Genomic DNA, 21,462 nt, shown 5'->3' with positions numbered 1-21,462 from the left:
GCTGCTGCGACACCCTTCAAGCCCCGGTCGACACTGGTAAACCCAGCCACAATGGCAGCAGGCTGAGCTTGGGTGGCTGCAGTCTGAGCTTCGGTGGCAACAAGCTGAGATTGAATGACAATGGTCTGAGCTTGGGTAGCAGCAAGCTGAGACTTCATGAGAGCGGTCTGTGCTTCCGTTGCAGCACTAAGACATTGGGTCACTTCTGTCTGTGCTGCAATGCCAGCCACGACATCACCCATCACACACAGCATCATGTCTGGGTCGACACAATCTCCTTGGGAGTCTTCCATCATTTCCAGGCTGGAAATCTTGGGCTCCAAGCTCTACGCAGAGCCCTGTGCAATGTTGGAGGCGGACTCCTCCATGCTCCTTGACATTGCCAAGAGGCTTTCTGGCAGGCTTGCCTTTGCACCTATGATTTCAGTGTGCATACCCATCACCCTTCTTCTGAAGGCTGTCCATCGATGTCCTCAGCTGAGTCCAGTGCAACAGAACTCGCGCGCAACCTCGCCCTCTGGGGAGCTGGCCCGAGCTAGCCTTTCCCCCTAGCCTTGTTGCAGCCCACTCGTGCCCGGTGCCTCACCACTTCTACACTAGCATCTAAAGTACGCGGAGTGCCAGTTTCTGAGATGGTGACTGCAATTGAAAGATGCAGTGACACTGTGTCGTCTTCTTCTTCTTCTTCTTCTCCTTCTTCTTCTTCTCCCCTTCGCTCTCATGCATCGCCTCAGTGACAGGCTGCTCAGGTGCTTGCTTTTGATAATCTGAAAGCAGAAAGGCACAATAATCGGGTAATGGTGAAGGGAGGGGGGAGCAAGGTATGCATGCATACAGCATCAGCAGCTTGAAAGTGAGAAGAGATTGTGGGATGAAGGGGAAGTGAGGGGAGAAAAAGGATTAGGAATGAGCATATCATTGTTGTCCCCAAGAGGTTCAACCTCGTCAATTGCCATGGGCTTTATTTAATCTGCCACCCAACGATTTCCAGCAATCTCTCCTCCAGCTGGCTGAGGTCCTGGATGGCTGCTTGCCCCCTGCCTGTCTGTTGCTGCTCTCTCTGATTATGCACAACTTTGCCTGCAAGAGAAAGAGAAGTGTGTGAGTGAGTGTGGTGCAATGTGTTTGGGTGATGTGCTTGCCATCGTTGAATAGCTGTCAGTGTGCAAGGTGTGAGATGTGGATGTAAGTGTTGCAGCAGTGAGGGTGAAGTGAAGCTATGATTGTGAGGTGTGAATGGTGATAGGTAGAGATTATTGGTAGGTGAGTGCTGGGAGTGTGGTTCATTGAGCACTGTATGAGACTTGTGGTGCAGATGGTGGGATATGACATTTTCTGAAGCCTTCAGTCACCTTGACCTGCCGTGTGAGGTCATTAAACTTCTTTCGGCACTGGATGGCCGACCATGGGACCATAGTGCTAGCCGTCACATAGGTGGCCAGAGCTTTCGAGAGGTGTATGGCGAGGGCTTCCTGTCAGTGTGTGGGAAGAGGACAGCCCATCTCCTCTGCACGACCATGACCAGTGCTTCAAGAGGCTCATCAGAGAATCTGCGGGCTCTCTCCCTGTACTGAGGCAACGCCATGTGTTTGCCCTGCCGTTTCATTCAAGCTGAAGCTGTGACAATGATGTGCTGTAGCATCAGTGCACCTCCCCGTTAAGTACTGAATAAAGCCTGTGGCAAACATGACTGGGAATTAGACAGAACCCGATATTGGTCCACCTGTTGAGCGGTACGTCAATGAGCAGCAGTTTTAGCGCTAAGATCAAGACTACAGTCATGTTAATGAGGACTGAGCACGAATTTTGCGTGCTACCTAGACCATTTTTACCTGGCGCAGCTTAACATCGTTGGGCCTTAACACTGCCCGTTTCGTGGCCATATCCAATTTCTAGGCCATCGTCTTTCAATAATAACACCTTTTAGCTCCTAGTGTTCCTTATTAATTAATAACCAACCACAGAAGTACTTCTTAAGACTTCCTCTTCTGCTTTACAACTACAAGACATTGAGTGAGTAGTTCTAGAAAACTAGAGCAAGCCAAGAGAAAGCACACACAACTTGGAGATAATCATCTCTTGCAGGTCAACATACCAATTAATTTAATGTATTTGTAGTTAACAGGAAGAGTGCAGAACTGAGGACAGAAATGCTTTAATTACTGGACACTGCATTTGTACTAAGTGGATTCCTACATAAAATAGATATTTGGTGGGTGCCAACAGACTCTTTAGAGGAACTTATCAAGGCCCCACATAGTCTGTTTCCAGATCCAAGGTGAGATATAAATTGAATTTATCCCTTTGTTCAGTTTTCCTAGGTGGCTTTTTATCCTGCGGCTACGGAGTGTAAGAAAGGATCTACCTATTTTAATAACTTGCTGCCCATGATAAACATGCATATTATGGGAGCATAGATGTTTGAATGGAATGGTGTATTCCAGATCTAGAAGTCTAGATTTTCTGATCACTATTTTGAAGTTAAAATAACACCAAATGGACAATTTAGATTAGAGTTTCTAACATCCGGTTATCGGTTGTTCCTCCACCTTTTCTTTCATCTTCATGCACTGAATTTAGCACAGACCATTGCCTCATGCTGGCAGACATTATTTTGGGGCAATCTCACCCCATTTCTTGCGGGGATCAATCCACAACACAAAATTGCCTCAATTTGGTGCAAAGCACTAAACTAGCAATCTCACTCAGACGGCCTACAAGGTGTCATCATAGCCAAGCCTGATTGTGTCCTAACCCCATGTTGACACACAGGTAATTGCAGCAGAGGATCAGTAATTAGCAAAGTAAGAGTGAGAACCTTGGCCAAAATTCCCCTTCCTAACCCCGGGGTACTGATGCTAATTGTAGTGCTCCTTCACCACGAACTTCTTAAATCTAAGGAGAATGACATCAGCATTAAAGGCAGCATTAACAGAAAAAAGTTAAAATTAACAACTTTTTTTGAAAACTACTACAATAACAGTTTGCATTTATATAGTGCTTTCAACATTCTAATCCTAATATCTCCTTCTTTAGCTCTGCATCCAATTTGGGATTTTAAAATGAATTCCATAGCATGGGGCTTAGGAGAAATAGGTTTGGCCGCCAATGGTGGGGCAAGGGGACGTGGAGGTGCACAAGAGACTGAAGTAAAAGGAACAGAGAGTTTGGGGAGCATGGGATTGTAGTGCTAAATACTGATAGGGAGTGGCAAGATCATGGAAGGATAACGCTTTGGAGGACCGTGAACCAATATAGATCAGTGAGGACAAGGGTGATGGGTGAATGGGATTTGGTGTGGGATAGGATATGGGCAGCAAAGATTTGGATGAGCTTCTTTTAAATTTACGGAGGGTGGAGAATGGGCAACCAGCCAGGAGAGGATTGGAATAGTCAGGTCTGGAGGTGGCAAAGCATGCATGAGGGTTACAGCAGCAGATGGGCTGAGGTAGGGGCAGAGACAGAAAATGTTACATAGGTGAAAACAAGCAGTCTTCATGATGGAGAGCATATAGGGTTGGAAGTTCAGCTCAGGGTCAAACAGGCACCATAGAACCACCACCCCACCCCCACCCCCACCCCCAGCACCACTCCATCTGCCCCCCCCCCCAACCAGATCAAAATCTGGGTGCGCAGTGACATGAAATTTCCTCAAAGAAGGCAAGTTAGCTGAACTCCGCCCACATAGAGATGATATTCTGAAACTCTTTCCAATTAGAGAGTTTTCTGGCTTCCACCAGGTAATTTCCATGCCGTTGCTCACCCCATCCCAATCCCCATCACCAATCCTTTCCATCCTGTGCTTCCACCCCTCCCTTTGCTCCACCGCCTTCTTCTCCCCATGATCCCCTCTTCCCCCATCTCCAGTCTCCTTCCTCTTCCCTTCCCATCTGTTCTTCATATCAATCAGTAATTTTAAAAATTGCTATATGTTACTATCTCAGAAAAAAAATTGAAGATTTTTACCTACTTAAGTACTAGATGCACTACAATCCCATCAAGCCCTCAAATACAGTTCTGCACTTGAAAATTTTTTTTATGGGTAGTTGGAGTCTCTGCTATTGGAGACAATATGTGACAGAAATTAACTTATGCTGAATGCTTCAAAGAACACTCTGTGGTCATAGAAACAACTATGTGACTAATTTTAAAGTGTACCTGTCCCTCAGAGCCTTTTTGCTTATATTTTTCTTGGATTCATTTGTGAGCCATTCCTGTAGGTCAGAAAGGTTTATCCCCTGAGCAACACCTTGATCTTGAAGATTCAGTAATTGCTTCACAAGTAGTCGCTTGGGAACCAAAATAGATATAGTTATTTTCCATTTTCTAACATGCTCGCAGAATGAGTTTGGTTTAAAAACATTTGATTACTCACCTGTTCTTGTGCATACTTTCTTTCAAAGTCTATTTTGATACTGGTTAGGTAGTCTCTATACTGATTAAATTCCTTCAGAGTGCATATAATCTGAAAGAGAAGAAAGAAATTACTAAATACAAATGAATTTTTCAATTATAATAGAATATAGCTAATATCACTAATTAGGAAACTGCAAATAATAAGAACATTTCTGACCAATGAGGAATAACATTAGGAGTGAAATAAAACAGTATTAGTATACAATATTGCATTTTCATGGTAACTCCAATTATTGACTATTCAAAATGAATTCCAATATAACTTTTTTCTTCATTTTTAGATATTCAGGTTTTGTTGAGGGCATAATTTGTTTCCAAAATAAAGAGGACATTGCACACAGTTCACGGAATATAAATGCAGAATGTTATCTATTTGTGCCATGACAGGCTCAGTACTGGTTTTGCTCACTTTTATCTGACCCCTCTGATTATTCCAGCAAATTTAGACTGCTGATTTCCACACTAAGAACTTTGAAGCTGTCATAACTCTGAAAGGGAAGTTAGAAAATCAAAACAATATGGAAATGTTTTCCATTTTGTTGTTTGTACAAACACAGCACCCAGTAATTAAAGCATTTCTGTCTTCAATCCTGCACTCTTTCTGTTAACTGTGAATTCATAAAATTAATTGGTATGGTGACCTACAGTGGTAATTATCTCCATGTTGTGTATGCTTTGTCTTAGCTCGCTATCGTTTTCTAGAACTACCTTGTATAGTTGTAAAGCAGAAGAGGTGGACTTAAGAAGACTTTCCCAACATGGGAAAGTCTTTCCCAACATGCAGTATAATGTGGATAAATGCGAGGTTATCCACTTTGGTGGCAAAAAGAGGAAGGCAGATTATTATCTGAACAGCAATAGATTGGGAGAAGGGGAAGTGCAACGAGACCTGGGTGTCCTTGTGCACCAGTCGCTGAAGGTAAGCATGCAGGTGCAGCAGGCGGTTAAGAAGGCAAATGGTATGTTGGCCTTTGTAGCGAGAGGGTTTGAGTACAGTAACAAGGATGTCTTGCTGCAGTTGTACAGGGCCTTGGTGAGACCACACCTTGAGTATTATGTGCAGTTTTGGTCGCCTTATCCGAGGAAGAATGTTCTTGCCATGGAGGGAGTGCAGCGAAGATTCACCAGGCTGATACCTGGGATGGCAGGAATGACGTATGAGGAGAGATTGGGTCGATTGGGCTTATACTTGCTGGAGTTTAGAAGAATGAGAGGGGATCTCATTGAAACTTATAAAATTCTAACAGGACTAGACAGACTAGATGCAGGAAGGATGTTCCCGATGGAGGGGGAGTCCAGAACCAGGGGTCACAGTCTAAAGATAAGGGGTAAGCCATTTAGGACTGAGATGAGGAGGAATTTCTTCACCCAGAGAGTGGTGAACCTGTGGAATTCTCTACCACAGAAGGCAGTTGAGGCCAATTCATTAAATATATTCAAGAAAGAGTTGGATATATTTCTTAAGGCTAAACGGATCAAGGGATATGGGGAGAAGGCAGGGACAGGGTACTGAATTTGGATGATCAGCCATGATCTCATTGAATGGCGGAGCAGGCTCGAGGGGCCGAATGGCCTACTCCTGCTCCTATCTTCTATGTTTCTATGTTTCTATGGGGAAAAGTACTGCTGTGGGTGGTTATTAATTAATAAGAAACACTAGCAGCCAATCACTTAATAAATCATAGTTTGAGGTCATGCCTTTTTGAATAAAGGCTCTTAAGGAAATCAGATGAATTGCACTTGTGGCTACTCCCAGAGTGGAGTATATGTTGGGTGTGTATTTTCATCATTTGCATATTATTACACTACACCTGTTAATGCGTGGGCAAACCTATTGTATGTTTCTCCCGTCACTACTGGCAGGAAATCATAGAAGTGACAGGGAGCCAGTGGATCAGCTCTCGTTTCATTTTCCATCCACGTCCACTCCACTTCTACTGTAAAATTAGCGAAGGAAAGATGGAAGGTCCTGGCATTGTGGTAGTTCATGCTACAACAGATAGTAGGGTAGATATTCCATTCCCAGCACAGTGCCCTCAGGTCTGAATCACATGCATAAGCACTGTGTTCATATTGCCTGAGGAGCTGACCTTGCATGATCTTGCAAGGATAGCTCATCATTAGCATAATGAGAAAATGCTCCCTGCACAATTGCCCCAGTTCCAGGGAGATCAATGGGGGAGTGGGATATACAACAAATCAATAGCTTTTAAAAAGCTACTGCTTGTAGTTAATGGGGGAGTTCCATTGAACAGCAGAAAATTAGAAATTTGTCTAATGAACAATGAAGGACAGAAGAAACAGGAGGATGTTGCCCTAAAGTGCTGCTGTAGGGGTGCAACAAAGGAGTGGTGCACTCCTTGAAGTTGTGGCATTGTCCTATTGGGGGCTAGGGGCTATTTCTGAAATGCCCGAGTAGAGGTGCCCAAGTGAGTAATTGCAAGCTCTCACATTCATAGATTACGGTAGCAAATGAGGAAGAATTTCTCAGACATCAGAAAGATTGTATGACTAGAATGTGTATGCTTAAACTATATGGCCATAGGGTGCTTGACACAATGGGGAGAAATTCAGTATCGCCGCGTTTGGGGTGTAAGTATCGGGCGAGCGAAATTTTGCGCCCAGCGCAAATTATCGCTACCTACTGGTAAATTGGTCTGCTTCGCCCCAGGAGGTGCTTGGAGCGCTAAAACACGCGCTGCACGACTGTCTTAAAACGCTAAGCCGGAGGAGCGAGGCGCCACCTCCGAGGTGCGGCCAGTTAGCGATTGGACACAGACACACTGGCGCCGGTCAGCTCTTAAAGGGGAGGGTCGATCTGGACTTGCAGCCACACCCTGCGCTTCAAGGCGCTGAATCTCGGCCTGAACAGACCTGTTGCCACATCCTTAAGCCAAGGACCATGGAGAGGGCCAGGGAGCGAGCGCAGCGGTTCAGCGAGGGGGCCTTGGAGGTTCTGGTTGGCGCGGTGGAGCGCAGGCGATCTCTCCTGTACCCGGACAGTGGCAGGAGGACGCTGCCCAGCAAATATCGAAAAGCTTGGAGGGAGGTGGCTCACAGAGTGACCTCCAGCAGCATGGTGCCTAGGACCCCTGTGCAATGCAGGAAGAAGTTCAACGACCTCACTCGGGTCGTCAGGGTGAGTGCCCTTTTCAGAATCCTCTTCATCCCTGCATGTCGACCTCACTTTATGGCCAAAGGGTCCTGAAAGCCCCAATGCCCAGCCCTCATCCAGCACCTATGGCCCTTTCAGGAAACTCACACGCACTTTCAGCACTTTACACACTGTAAGGGCTATTCGACCATGGTAGGCATTGCAGCCAAGATCAGGGCTGCACACTGTAAGGGCTATTCGACCATGGGAGGCATTGCAGCCAAAATCAGGGCTGCACACTGTAAGGGCTATTCGACCATGGGAGGTATTGCAGCCAAGATCAGGGCTGCAAACTGTAAGGGCTATTCCACCATGGGAGGCATTGCAGCCAAGATCAGGGCTGCACACTGTAAGGGCTATTCCACCATGGGAGGCATTGCAGCCAAGATCAGGGCTGCACACTGTAAGGGCTATTCCACCATGGGAGGCATTGCAGCCAACATCAGGGCTGCACACTGTACTTAGAGCCCGTCCTTTCTCTTGCAGGGCAAGCTGGCGCATAACAGGAGGCAGCAGCAATGGACCGAGGGAGGCCGGCCTCACCTTCAAGCCCTGACCGATCTGGAGCAGCGAGTCTAGCGGATTATGGCAGGCCGGATGATTGGCCCCGTCGCCACTGGAGATGCCGACCCCGTTATGGACAGCAATGGTAAGGTCATCACCTCTTTGACCTCTCTCCTTCCACTTGTTCCTCACACCTTCCACTTGTTCCTCACACCAGCATCCTTTGCCACCTTCGAGCCAAATCAGTACATTGCAGCACTCATGCCTCCCTTGCTGCCACCCTGTCCTCACGCTAAAGCCACTCTTGTACCTCCCTGCTTTCAGATGCTGATTCGCCAGGTGAGGAGGCGGGCCCTCAAGCTGTCACTGTGAGTGATTCTGAAGGCGACGAGGAGGAGGAAGCCGGACCATCAGTGCCACCCTCAGCCGAGGCAGCCCATGGCCATAATGGGGACTCGTCTTCCCTGGAGGGGAGCGGGGGGGAATGGTCTGATGAGGGTGAAACTCCAGGACCCAGCGGGCTGCAGCAACGCGAGGCGGGTAGGGAAGCTCGGCAGCCTTCTCCCCGGAGGGAGAGTCTGGCCTCGAGTCCTGCTACAGTGAGCGCAGAAGAGGTGCGGCTCCTCGCTGAAATGAGCGCCCAGGCGGAGCACAGGCACACTGAGCTCATGGCTGCAGTGGCAAGGATGCCCGAATCCATTGAGTCACTGGCAAGGAGTGTCCAGGACTTCGGCGCAGCACAGGCAAGGAGTCTCCAGGACTTCGGCGCAGCACAGACGGCTGCCACGCAATTGCTTAGTGCTGCAATGCAGTCAGTGGCTGGTCTCATGCAGATGCAGATAAGGCCACACGAGCACTGACTGTTGCCACCCTCGCTGGATCGGGCAGGATTCGCCGGGGCCCTCATCGAGCCGCAGCAGGCCAGCAATCTGTGCTTCAGCAGATTGCTCCGCATGTTGCAGTGCTGCCCCGTGGGAGTGCCAGTGTGTCGGCTGAACAGGGAGTTGCTGTCATCTCTCACGATGACAGCATTCCTGCTGCCAGCACTGTCACTTCTCCACTGCAGCTGCCACTACCTGGTGCCGCCCATGCAGAGTTGGAGCAGTCAGCAGCCGGCCCCTCCAGGCCCAGAGCTGGTCCAGGCCGTCCCTCAAGGGCATCTGCAGTCCCAGTTTCTGACACTCAGCAGCCTTCCCCCAGCCTTGCTGCAACCACTGGGGTCCCATTGCGGAGGAGCTGCAGGGTGGGAAGGGGACAATCTCGCAAGCGAAGCAGATCACCCTCGAAGGGCAAAAAGTAGGAGGTGTGGCAAAATGTTGTTAATTGTTTAATTGAAGGCCGAGGATCGTGGTCATATTTTTGTTAGGGTTTTGGTCATTGTCTCCAGGTTGTGAGAGCCAGTTATGTGACTGACTGTTTTTTTGGGGGTTTCTCTCTGTTACTTTGTCATGCGGGAAGGGCACATAATTTGTTAAATAAAGAAGTGTCTTTATTCAGAATGTGCATGTTTGCTCTTTGAACTATTTGCTGCCTTGACCGGCTTAGGGGTTGTGGCATGGTTCCATTCATGTTCTTTGAATGGCAGAAGCCATTCCCTCAGAGGGGGCCTAGAAGCGACTTGCTATAAGCCGCTGACGGACGGCCCTTGCACTTTGTGCCTCCCTCCTGTCTTGGTGCTGCTGCTGCTCCTCCTCCTCCTCCTCCTCTGCTGGTGCTCCAATGTCTGGTGGCATTGGCTGAGTCCTGAGGATTGCCAGGTTATGTAGCATGCAGCACACAACGAAATGGGAGACTCGCTCAGGTGAGTACTGAAGGGCTCCTCGGGAATGGTCCAGACAGCGGAACCGTTGCTTGAGCACGCCGATTGTGTGCTCAACGATGTTCCTGGTAGCTTGATGGCTCTCATTGTATCGTTCTTCAGCAGGGGTGCTGGGCGCACGGAGCGGGGTCATCAGCCAGGTGCACAGAGGATAGCCCTTGTCCCCGAGAAGCCAGCCTTCTGGGTGAGCCGGGGCCTCGAAAAGGTCTGCCACAGAAGTCTGGCGCAGGATGAAGGCGTCGTGGCTGCTGCCTGGAAAGCGGGCACTGACAGTGACTATCAGCTGTCTGTGGTCACAGACCAACTGGACGTTCAACGAATGGAACCCCTTCCAGTTGCGGTAATCCTCGGCATTCTCTTGCGGCGCCCGCAAAGCCACATGCGTGCAGTCAATGGCGCCCTGGACCACGAGGAAGCCCGCTATTCTTGCAAAGCCCATTGTGCGCTCTTGCTGCTTGTCCGGGGTCATGGAGAAGGAGATGTACTGATGTCTCCTTTTAAAGAGGGCATTCGTGACTTGATGGATGCAGCAATGCACCGCGAACTGGGAGATATTGGCAATGTCCCCAGTAGCGGATTGAAAGGAGTCGGTGGCATAGAAGTTGAGAGCCACTGTTACCTTCACTGCCACCGACAGAGACGTCTGTAGTGTCCGCGTATCAATAACACACGGACTGCAGGAGAACGGTAATAACAGGTGTTTACTGAACAGAGGGTATGCTGGAACTAACTGTACAAATTACTACACGGTGTTATATACAGGTGTGGTCACTACTGGTACTGCAGTATACAGGGGCTGTAAAAGATAGTTCCTCTCTTAAAGGTACATATATTACAATTCCTCCCCTTTTAGATAAACAGTACATAACATTCATTTAACAATTAAATAATAACTAATTACAATTACAATTTTCTTTGTACTATATACATCAGCTGAAAGTAATCATTTATAAATTCAGTCTTTGAGGAGGCTTCCTGATCCTGTCTGGATAGCGCCTTTCTCGAGTATCCTGTTCTTGCAGCGGAGTCGATTCTGGCTCATTGTCATTGGTTGGTTCGTCAGCTTCCAATACCACTGATTCTGAGGTAGACGCAATCTGTACTTCGGGTTCATCACCAGGTACGTATGGGCGAGGCATGGGGTTGACTTGTTCCTGTGACTCTAGAATCTGGTCAACATGGCATCTCACGATGCTCTCTCCAACGTCCACTGTGTACATTAGTGGTCCCTGCCGTGTGCATATCGTTCCTGGCTGCCATTTTTCTGTTCGGTAGTCGCGGGCCAAGACTGGTTGCCCTATCTTGAAGCTCCTGGTTGGCTTCTCATTGATGTGCTGGAATTGCTTATTCTCAACATCTCGTCTTATGTTTGGTTTGAGCAAATCCAGGCGACATCTTAACCTTCGGTTAAAGAACATCATAGCTGGAGCTTGGTTGGTGACTGCATGTGTCGCATTCCAGTAAGCAAACAAGAAATTAGCCACCTTGTGTTGCAGTGGTATGTTGTCATTATACGTCGCCTTTATTGCTTTTTTAAAGGTTTGAACAAACCTCTCAGCCAATCCATTTGTGGCTGGATGATATGGGGCGGATGTGTAATGCTTTACCCCATTATTCCTCAAAAACCTCCGGAAATCCTCAGACACAAACTGTGGTCCATTGTTGGAGCAAATCTGTTCTGGCAAGCCATTCCTGGCGAAGATGGTCCGTAGGACTGCAATAGTTCTCTCCGTGGTGGTGGAGGACATTTTGATGACCTCTGGCCATTTCGAATGTGCATCCACGGCGATTAAAAACATTGAGTCCATAAATGTACCAGCAAAATCAATGTGTACCCGTTGCCATGGAGATGAGAGCCACTCCCATGGGTGTAGCGGGGCCTGTGGTGGAGCGTTTTGGACTTTCTGGCATCCTGTACATCTCTTGGTCATATCCTCGATTTCTTTATCGATTCCCGGCCACCACACAAACGCCCTGGCTAGGCTCTTCATTTTTACCCCTCCCAGATGACCCTCATGAAGCTCATTGAGCACTCTATCTCTCGGCACACTGACAGCTGTTCTCTCCTTGGCGAGAATGCTGGCAACAATGAGTCGCCATGTGCTGGCCATCCCTTCACCGTCAAATCATAGACCCGAGAGAGTGTCGGGTCATTTCGTGTTTCCTTCTCTATACTTGAGTTTGTAACAGGTAGACATTCGACTATGGTCGAGTGGAATATCTCAACAGGGTCCACTGCAGGTGCTTCCTCCACCGTAGGCAGCGGCAGGTGCGACAGCCCATCAGCGTTTCCATGCTGTTTCGTGCCCTTATACTCTGTCGTATTGATGTGCCCCTAGAAAAAGGGACCATCTTTGCAGCCGTTGCGCCGTCATCACCGGAACGCCCTTCTTTGGGTTAAAAATGGAGACAAGAGGCTGGTGATCAGTCAGTAAGGTGAATTTCTGCCCGTGCAGATAGTGATTGAACTTCTTCACCCCCCACACCAGGCTGAGGGCCTCCCTGTCAATCTGGGCATAGTTACGCTCGGCTGAGGTTAACGAGCATGACGCAAAGGCTATTGGCCTCTCTGAACCGTCAAGGAATTTGTGCGACAGCACCGCTCCAATGCCGTAGGGAGACACATCACATGCCAACCGAATCGGTAGTGTTGGATTGTAGTGGGCCAATACTTCTTTTGAAGTGATTAGGCATTTACATTTCTGAAAGGCACGCTTACACTCATCACTCCATTTCCATGCTACTCCAGTTTGCAGCAGGGCGTTCAGTGGGTGCAGAATTGTAGACAAATTTGGCAAGAACTTATGGTAGTAGTTCACCAACCCGAGGAACGACCTCAGTTGCGACACATTTTCCGGTGCTGGAGCCTTGACTACTGCCTCAATCTTGTCTGGGGACTTATGTAACCCCTCTTCATCAATCACGTGGCCACAATACGAGATTTGTTTCCTGAAAAACTCGCATTTGGGGCGGTTGGCTCGTAGCCCATATTCTTGTAATCTAGTGAGCACCTGCTCCAGGTTGGCAAGATGTTCACTGTCATTTTCGCCCGTAACCAGGATGTCATCCAAATAACACTGGGTCCCCGGGATCCCTTGCAGGACTTGTTCCATCGCCCTCTGCCAAATAGCCGGAGCTGATGCTACCCCGAATACCAGTCGGTTGTACTGGTAAAGATCTTTGTGAGTGTTTATCGTGAGGTATTTTCTAGATGCTTCTTCTACCTCCATTTGTAGATACGCTTGGGCCAGATCAATCTTCGTAAAGTGTTTCCCTCCAGATAGTGAGGCGAAAATATCTTCTATCCGCGGAAGTGGATATTGTACTGTGTGAAGGACTGGGTTCACAGTTACCTTAAAGTCCCCACAGATGCGAACCTTCTTCGGCTCCCCAGGCGTGCTGCTCAATGATTTCTTCATTACAGGAATGATGGGTGTGGCCCACTCGCTCCAGTCCACCTTGGACAGCACACCCGAATGCTCCAGACTCTCCAGCTCTGCTTCGACGGCTGGGCGGATCACATACGGTACCGGTCTGGCCTTAAAAATTTTTGGGTTTGCGTTATCTTCAATTGTTATCGCTGCCGTTACGCCTTTTAGAGACCCAAGTCCTTGTTGGAACACCTCTTTCGCGTCAGTTAGAATTTTTGACAGTTGTCCAGGTGTGACGTCGTCATCCTTTTTGTCAGCCACAGTTAGCGCCTGAATGGAATGCCAATCCAATTGTATTTTTCGGATCCATTCACGTCCCAATAATGGTGGTCCTCCATCTTGTAGTATATATAGATACAGTTTCTGTGTTTCCTTGCCGTTGTATTTAACGGGCACCCTTATTTTCCTCTGGGGTAGACTTTTTGCCCCGTATATGTCTTCAAGACAATGGACGTGTCCTTCAAGGGTATGTGTGAGAATAGCCGCTGGTAGTCTCATCGATTCATGACTGTTAGGGCTGATCCTGTGTCCAATTCCATCTTTACTTGGGACCCTGCTATCATGAGGGTGACCCAAATGGTTCGGTGATCCTCCTTTGCGATCACATTGTGTAACTTTAGACAACTTAGTCTCCTGCTCCCGGAGTCATTATCACTCTTCTGATCTTCTGAACTACTGTCCGTCATCTTTTGTACTTTCTTGTACTTTTCCTTAGTAGTTCTTTTAGTGTTGGTTTTCTTTCCCGACCTGCAGACTCGTGCTATGTGTCCCACTTTTCCACATTGCCTGCATACTTTGTCCTTAAACCAGCAATCCTTCTGGTCATGGGTTGTTCTGCCGCAGCGATAGCACTTTTCTGCTCCATATGCCATTTCGTTGGTGCTATATTCTTGCGGTTTCTGTTGTATTTCCGCAGCTCCCCGTGCTGCTGCTTCGTAGGATACTGCCACGCTGAAAGCCTTTTCTTGCGTAAGGTCCTTTTCCGAAAGTAGTCGTTTCCGGGTTCCTTCACTCTGGAGCCCGCAGACAAACTTATCCCTTAAGGTATCTGCCAGTCCTGCTCCAAACTGGCAGTGTTTCGATAACTTGCGTAGTTCCGTAAGATAGTCAGCATTACTCTCGTCTTTGTGCTGGTTTCTTTTATGGGACTTGAATCTTTCTGCTATCAGCAGCGGTGTAGGGTTTAGATGTTCCTGTAAGATATTGACAATCTCTTCAAAGCTTTTCTCCATTGGTTTAGCTGGGGTAATTAAATTCCGCAATAGGCCGTACGTTCTCGCGCCCATCAAATTCAATAATACCGACGCCTTCTTTTCATCGGCCACCTCATTTGCCTTGCAGTACACTTCAATTCTTTCCACATACGTGGGCCAGTCTTCTATTTCGTTGTCGAAAGCAGTGATGCTGCCACTCTTCGGCATCTTGGGTGGTTTAAAATGGCGCCTCCCACGCTTTTCCTTCTTCCCCAATGGATTAAAATGGCGCCTCCCGCGCTTTTCCTTCTTCCCCCTGCTGCTAATGCTGCTCCTAGCGTTCTAAATAGTAATGACGGCGCCCCGCGGCTTTCTGCGCGTCTCTCTTTTGTTAATTAATTTTCTTCGTTTTATTCTTCTTCGACGCTGTCCACTGCGCGTCTCTTTTCCTTCCTCCTTTTTTATTTTCTTTAATGCTGCCCGGCTCTTGAGCACCGGCCGCGGCCTGTGCGCTCCACCCTCTCTCTCTCTTTTCCTTCCCGATGACGCTGCTCAGCCCCCTTGCAGAGCCGCTCGATCGAGCTCTAGCCCGCCGCAGTCCGGGAAGGGTCAGCGCACTACCTGCTACCAGCCCGATTTGCTGGAACACCTTGACTGGAGAGCCAAGCCCAGCTCTCCACAGCTTCCCTTGCGATTCTCTGAACTCCGATGGATCACTGGGCAGTTGCCCACGGTCGACGCCCGTTGTTCTGGCTTCGACCTCCAAGAAGCTTCTTTTCAGGGATGGATCCCCGTGAGGTGATGCAGTACTGCAGGTCAGTTTGAACCTGCTCGTCGCCACTGTAGTGTCCGGGTATCAATAACACACGGACTGCAGGAGAACGGTAATAACAGGTGTTTACTGAACAGAAGGTATGCTGGAACTAACTGTACAAATTACTACACGGTGTTATATACAGGTGTGGTCACTACTGGTACTGCAGTATACAGGGGCTGTAAAAGATAGTTCCTCTCTTAAAGGTACATACATTACAACATCCTGCTCCTCAGTTGAGGCTGCAGATCTGGCTGAAGCAGGTGGCACAGCTCAGTGACCACCTCCTTGCTGAATCGCAGCCTCCGAAAACACTGCTCCTCAGACATATTGAGGTATGAGAACTGTTGGCGGAAAACCCTGGGACGGTAAGGTCTCGTGTGCCGATGCTTGTTGGCCCTCCTCCATCTGGCCATGATTGGCACTCTCTCTCAGCGTCTCTGTGCCCTCTCAATGTAATGGAGAAGCCCAATGTTCCCAACCATTGCAGCCCCCATAGTATGTGGCCACTCAAAGTTATGCCGGTGAAAAAGCAAAGCAACTACAAAGTTCTGGTCAGAAGCCAAAAGTACCTCAGCGAGCGCTGACTCAATGCAGAAAGCTCTCTCCCTTTGTCTCTCTGCAAATCTCTCTCTCTCTCAGGAGTGGTCCAAAAATGGCTACCACAAAGTAGCCAGGAAGAGCCCCCTTTAAATAGCGCCCCCCCAGCCCCACAGCGACTGGGAACCGTTCCAGTCAACCAGTCGTTGGGAGTGACAGGCGGAAAGGAGGGGGGCGCCACTGAATTTCCGGTCCGGGGCGCCCCAAGGGCGTGGCACTCTGAAATGACGTCAGGATCTGCGTGCGCAGCTGAGCGGGCATTGCGATTTAGCGCCGCCGCTAAATGTCCGCTAAATTTCGCGAGAGGCGCAGGTCTCGCGCGCCCGGGCGCTAGCTGGCTCGCGCCCCACTTATCGCCCTCTTAAGGCACTGACGTGTGGCGCAACCAACTGAATTTCTCCCCCAATTAGTTTATTCGCAACCTCACTGAGGCAGCATGCAAAGCCTTCAGGCAACCTTCCAACTCTTTCATTCATGCACTGAAATAAGCTTCTAATGTTGCACATACCATCTAGAAAGTTGTCACCCACCCCCCCACCCCCACCACCCCCCCAACCCGGCACACTGCCAACAAAAGCTACTGCATTTTGATGTACTCACACAAAAAGAAAAGAAAGACTTGCATTTTTATAGCACCTTTCACGACAACCAGACGTCTCAAAGGCCTTTACAGTCAATTAAGTACTTTTGAAGTGGAGTTGTGTTGTAATGTGGGAAAGATGACATTGGGGGCTAGGTACTTCAGTGATAGTCTCTATGCTGATCCAATTCCAACATCTCTACTTTTTGTATTACAGGAAGAAACCTCACATACAGACAGGCGGGAAGGCATGCCAGGAGGAGGGGCTCCCAGCTACCAGACCTTAACTCAATTTAAGGATACTGCCTTTCAAATCATAGGACTAGAGGCCATAGACAGAATGGTGCAGGGAGAACTTAGAGGCTTTACTAAGTTCAGGGCTAGTATCCTACTTACTGCTACTCACTCACTCAGTCGCTCAGTAAGTAACACACAGCCAAACATTGCACAACAGCAGCATGGCATAAATATTGGCATGCCACCTCTGTTTGCAGAGGTTCCTTATTGTCACCATTCAAACACATGTTCTTCTTCTGTTCAAACATCACCTCCAGACTTGATTAAACCAAAGCTTTTGTTGCTGATCTTCTATCATCCACCCTCCATAAACTCCAGCTCATCCAAAACTCTTCTGTTCATATCCCATTCCAACACCAAGTCCTACTTACCTATCATTCCTTTCTTCTGATCAGCAGGTTACAGCTTCTTGGATTCGTCCTGGATCCTTACCTCCCTTAATCATTTCTTCCTTCTACATATTCAGGTTTTTAAAATCTAAGTTTACTACCACCTAATCACTATCACCTGATTTACATTATCTTCTCTCTTTTTGATCTTGGTGATGACCTGTACTGTGGGTCTTGGTTTTTCACCTTATCAGTTAAAAAAAAGTGAAACAATAAAAAGAAACACTTTGGTATTATTGTTACAGCAGTCAGATGTTGATGTAAACCTTCAGGTCATCTAAGCCTTGATTGTCCTGGCCAATCCCTCAACCAACATCACTAAAACAGATATCTGGTCATTATAACTTTTTTTTTGATTCGTTCACTGGATGTGGGCAATGCTGGCACGGCGAGCATTTATTGCCCATCCCTAATTCCCCTTGAGGGTGGTGGTGAGCCGTCTTCTTGATATTTCCTTGTCACGGTTTTGTACAACTAAATGACTTGCTAGGCCATTTCAGAGGGCAATTAAACTCATTGCTGTGGATTTGGAGTCTCATATAATCCAGACCGGGTAAGGACGGCAGGTTTCCTTCTCTAAAGGACATTAGTGAACCAGATGGGTTTTTACAACAATCGGTAGTTTCATGGTCACCATTACTGGTACTAGCTTTTTAATTCCAGATTTATTCAATTAACTGAATTTAAATTCCTGAGCTGCCATGGTGGGATTTAAACTCATGTCTCCAGATCATTAGTACAGGTTCTGGATTACTAGTCCAGTAACATAACCACAATGACCCCTGTTGCTGTTTGTGGGACCCTGCTGAGTGCAAATTTGCTGCCGCATTTCCTACATTACAACAAAAGTACTTAATTGGCTGTAAAGCACTTTGGGACGTCCTGAGGTCGTAAAAATTGCTGTATAAATGTAAGTTCTTTCTTTCTTTCTATGACCTTCATATACAACAATTACAATTTCACATCACATCACTTGGTGCCTCTAGCCAAGCTGTTCCAGTACAGCTACAACACTGGCATCTACCCGACAATGTGGAAAACTGCCCGGGTATGTCCTATCTACAAAAAGCAGGACAAATTCCAATCCAGCCAATTACCACCCCTTCAGTCTACTCTCATTCATCAGCAGTGATGGAAGGTGTCGTTCACAGTGCTATCTGTCAGCACTTACTCATCAATAACCTGCTCACCGATGCTCAGTTTGTGTTCCGACAGGACCACTCTGCTCCAGACCTCATTACAGCCTTGATCCAAGTATGGACAAAAGAGCTGAATTCCAGAGGTGAGGTTGGAGTGACTTCCTTTGACATCAGGGCAGCAATTGACTGAGTGTGGCCTCAAGGAGCCCCAGTAAAATTGAAGTCAATGGGAGTCAGGGGGAAAACTCGCATACCTAGCACAAAGGAAGTTGGTTGTGATTGTTGGAGGCCAATCATCTCAACCCCAGGACATCGCAGCAGGAGTTTCTCAGGGCAGTGTTCTAGGCCCAAACATCTTTAACTGCTTCATCAATGATCTTCCCTCCGTCATAAGGTCAGAAGTGGGGATGTTCGCTGATGATTGCACAGTGTTCAGTTCCATTCATAACTCCGCAGGTAATGAAGCAGTCCATGCCCGCATGCAGCAAGACCTGGACAACATTCAGGCTTGGGCTGATAAGTGGCAAGTAACATTTGCACCAAACAAGTGCCAAGCAATGACCATCTCCAACAAGAGGGAGTCTAGCTACCTCCCCTTGACATTCAACGGCATTACCAACACTGAATCCCCCATCATCAACATCCTGGGGGGTCACCATTGACCAGAAACTTAACTGGACCAGCCACATAAATACTGTGGCAACAAGAGCAGGTCAGAGGCTGGGTATTCTGCAGCAAGTATCTCACCTATTGACTCCCCAAAGCCTTTCCACCATCTACAAGGCACAAGTCAAGAGTGTGATAGAATACTCTCCACTTGCCTGGATGAGTGATGCTCCAACAACACTCAAGAAGCTCGACACCATCCAGGACAGACCAGCCCGTCTTCGACAGCACCTCCTAAACCCGGGACCTCTATCACCTAGAAGGACAAGGGCAGCAGGTGCATGGGAACACCATCACCTGCAAGTTCCCCTCCAAGTCACATACCATCCTGACATGGAAATATATCGCTGTTCCTTCATCGTCACTGGGTCAAAATCCTGAAACTCCCTAATTAACAACACTGTGGAAGTAACTTCACCTGACAGACTGCAGCGGTTGAAGGAGGTGGCTCACCACCACCTTCTCAAGGGCAATTGGGATTTGCAATAAATGCTGGCCTTGCCAGTGACATCACATCCCATGAACGAATAAAAAAAAATTATATAAACAGTATTTAAAAGTACTTAAAGGTTCATAAAATGTTGTCAGACCCTTCAATTTAATGAATGCTTTATGTATCACTTGTTATCCCATTCCCCCATCTCTCCATTCCCCCACCCAAAGTCCAATATAAAAGCGAACGCCTGATGCCCAGCACAGATCACGTTACACTGTGCAAATTTGCTAACCGGTCACTTTCCCATAAGGTACCATTTGAAAAAATAAACTAGGATTCAAAATAAAGATGACTTTACTGGCACTATATTACCTTGCTATTTTCTGTGATAAGCCCCTGATTTCTTAGCTTTTTCAGTATGTTTTTACGCCTGTAGTATCCACTCAAATAAGGATCATGAAGGCTTTTGTAGTTCAGTTTCAACAGGTGCAAATTGGGGTCCGTGAGGTTGAACTCACTAGATGGCTGATGAAGCTGAAATGAAATCATTTTTAAGAGTTATGCATCTGAGACAACTTATTTTCTGAGATACAAAACAATGTGAAAAATGCTTTGTTTTAAGCTGTGTCTGTGGCATTATATGTGACCCAGTGGATTTTTGATGCTCTTGTGAGAGCCAGTTACAATCACAATTACAGGCACAGGTGAGTTATTTGAGGGTAGATTGGCCAACAGGAGTCATAGAAATACAGCCATTAGGATGTAAAGCAATTTAAACCCAAGTCTGCTATTGTGACTTCCACTAACATAGAGGTACAGAGTCAGCAGGATAGAGCAGAAATTCAGCAAATACATCCTTCTTGGGCCTTTCACCAAAGGAACCACAGATCTCCCAGCAAGAACAAGCCAGCAGGAGAGTCGTGGTTTCTGGCTCCCTCTACTGTAAGTGGCCAGTATACTCAAGCACAGGGCAGTCAAGGACAAAGGGGATTGTCTGATGGATGAGCCCCACTCTATGCTTCAGTTAATTAAAGTCGTTTATCCCTCAACCAACATCAACCAAGACAACATTTTCCTACATCCAGGGCTATCAATGGTGGGGAAATGTAGAGAGAGAGATTTAGAATGGAAAAGACGGAAACAGATTGATAACTCATCTAAGCATATAGAGCTGTATTTATTTGTAATAGGGAGATATGCACCAAAATAGACTATATTCTAAACCAAAATGAAACCAGGATCTACAGTGAATGTTCCCAGTCATGTATTACATGGGTTAAATGCAGAAAAAAATTCCCTCTATTCAGCTCCGGTAACAGGTCTTCAGTCAAGCCTCTGCTGCAGCAGTGTAACATATTCCACTTCTCACACCAGTCATCCCTGTCAGAGTGAGGTCTCTAATTTAGTGCCAAATTAAAGTAGTTTTGTACCTTGAACCCTCCACAAATTATGAACTATTTGAAACTTTCTTTTAACTCATTTCACTTTTACAGCAATGAGACTACAAGTTTGGTTCATTTTAAAATGAAAAAATATCATCAGGAGTTAACTTGTAATTTTAGTATTAATTAGAAAAAAGTTACAGCATGCCATTCCTTTAGTTTGATAATGCCGTCATCATGTGACCTCAATTTTAACATCCACAATTTAAACTTCCATTACCACTTCCAAATTAAAAATGATATATAATATTACTTTATTCAACACAATCTCCTCTACAATCCTTCACAGAAGAATGGAAAAATAATATGCTAAGTGAATTTTCAGTTATCAAGTACTTCAGTCAATTGGTGCACAGTCTGAAAAAATCAAGGGGTAGATTTTGCCGAACCTGTCGGGAAGAAGGCGGGACTTCCCCTTTTGGGTTTTTGACCCGCCTACTTCGACGTCCGGCCAATCCGCGCGACTTTCCCTTGATTGACCTCTTTGAGCCCGCCCAGCGGGCTCAGCAGGCCAATTAAGGGCCACCCGGCAACAGGTGACGTCACAGACTGAAATTTCATCTGTCAAGAGTCCTTGACAGA

At 47.2% G+C, this 21,462-nt stretch overlaps 1 protein-coding gene across 1 annotated transcript in view; it reads right to left on the bottom strand.

The window, feature by feature from the left end:
* Positions 1-21,462, bottom strand: part of LOC147125075 (uncharacterized) — a 200,179-nt gene that overhangs the window by 136,715 nt on the left and 42,002 nt on the right. The window contains exons 3-5 of the mRNA XM_085997025.1: positions 19,811-19,972; positions 4,376-4,465; positions 4,159-4,289 (exon numbers count right to left, since the gene is read on the bottom strand). Coding sequence (XP_085853151.1) covers positions 4,159-4,289; positions 4,376-4,465; positions 19,811-19,972 — 383 coding nt within the window. The remainder of the gene's footprint in view (positions 1-4,158; positions 4,290-4,375; positions 4,466-19,810; positions 19,973-21,462) is intronic.

Source organism: Somniosus microcephalus, chromosome 1 (assembly GCF_052327205.1).
Source record: "Somniosus microcephalus isolate GS21.2 chromosome 1, FLI_Smic_1.0, whole genome shotgun sequence".
NCBI lineage: Eukaryota > Metazoa > Chordata > Chondrichthyes > Squaliformes > Somniosidae > Somniosus > Somniosus microcephalus.
Note: the sequence above shows the minus strand (reverse complement) of the source record. Positions and strands in the feature narration are given on the sequence as shown.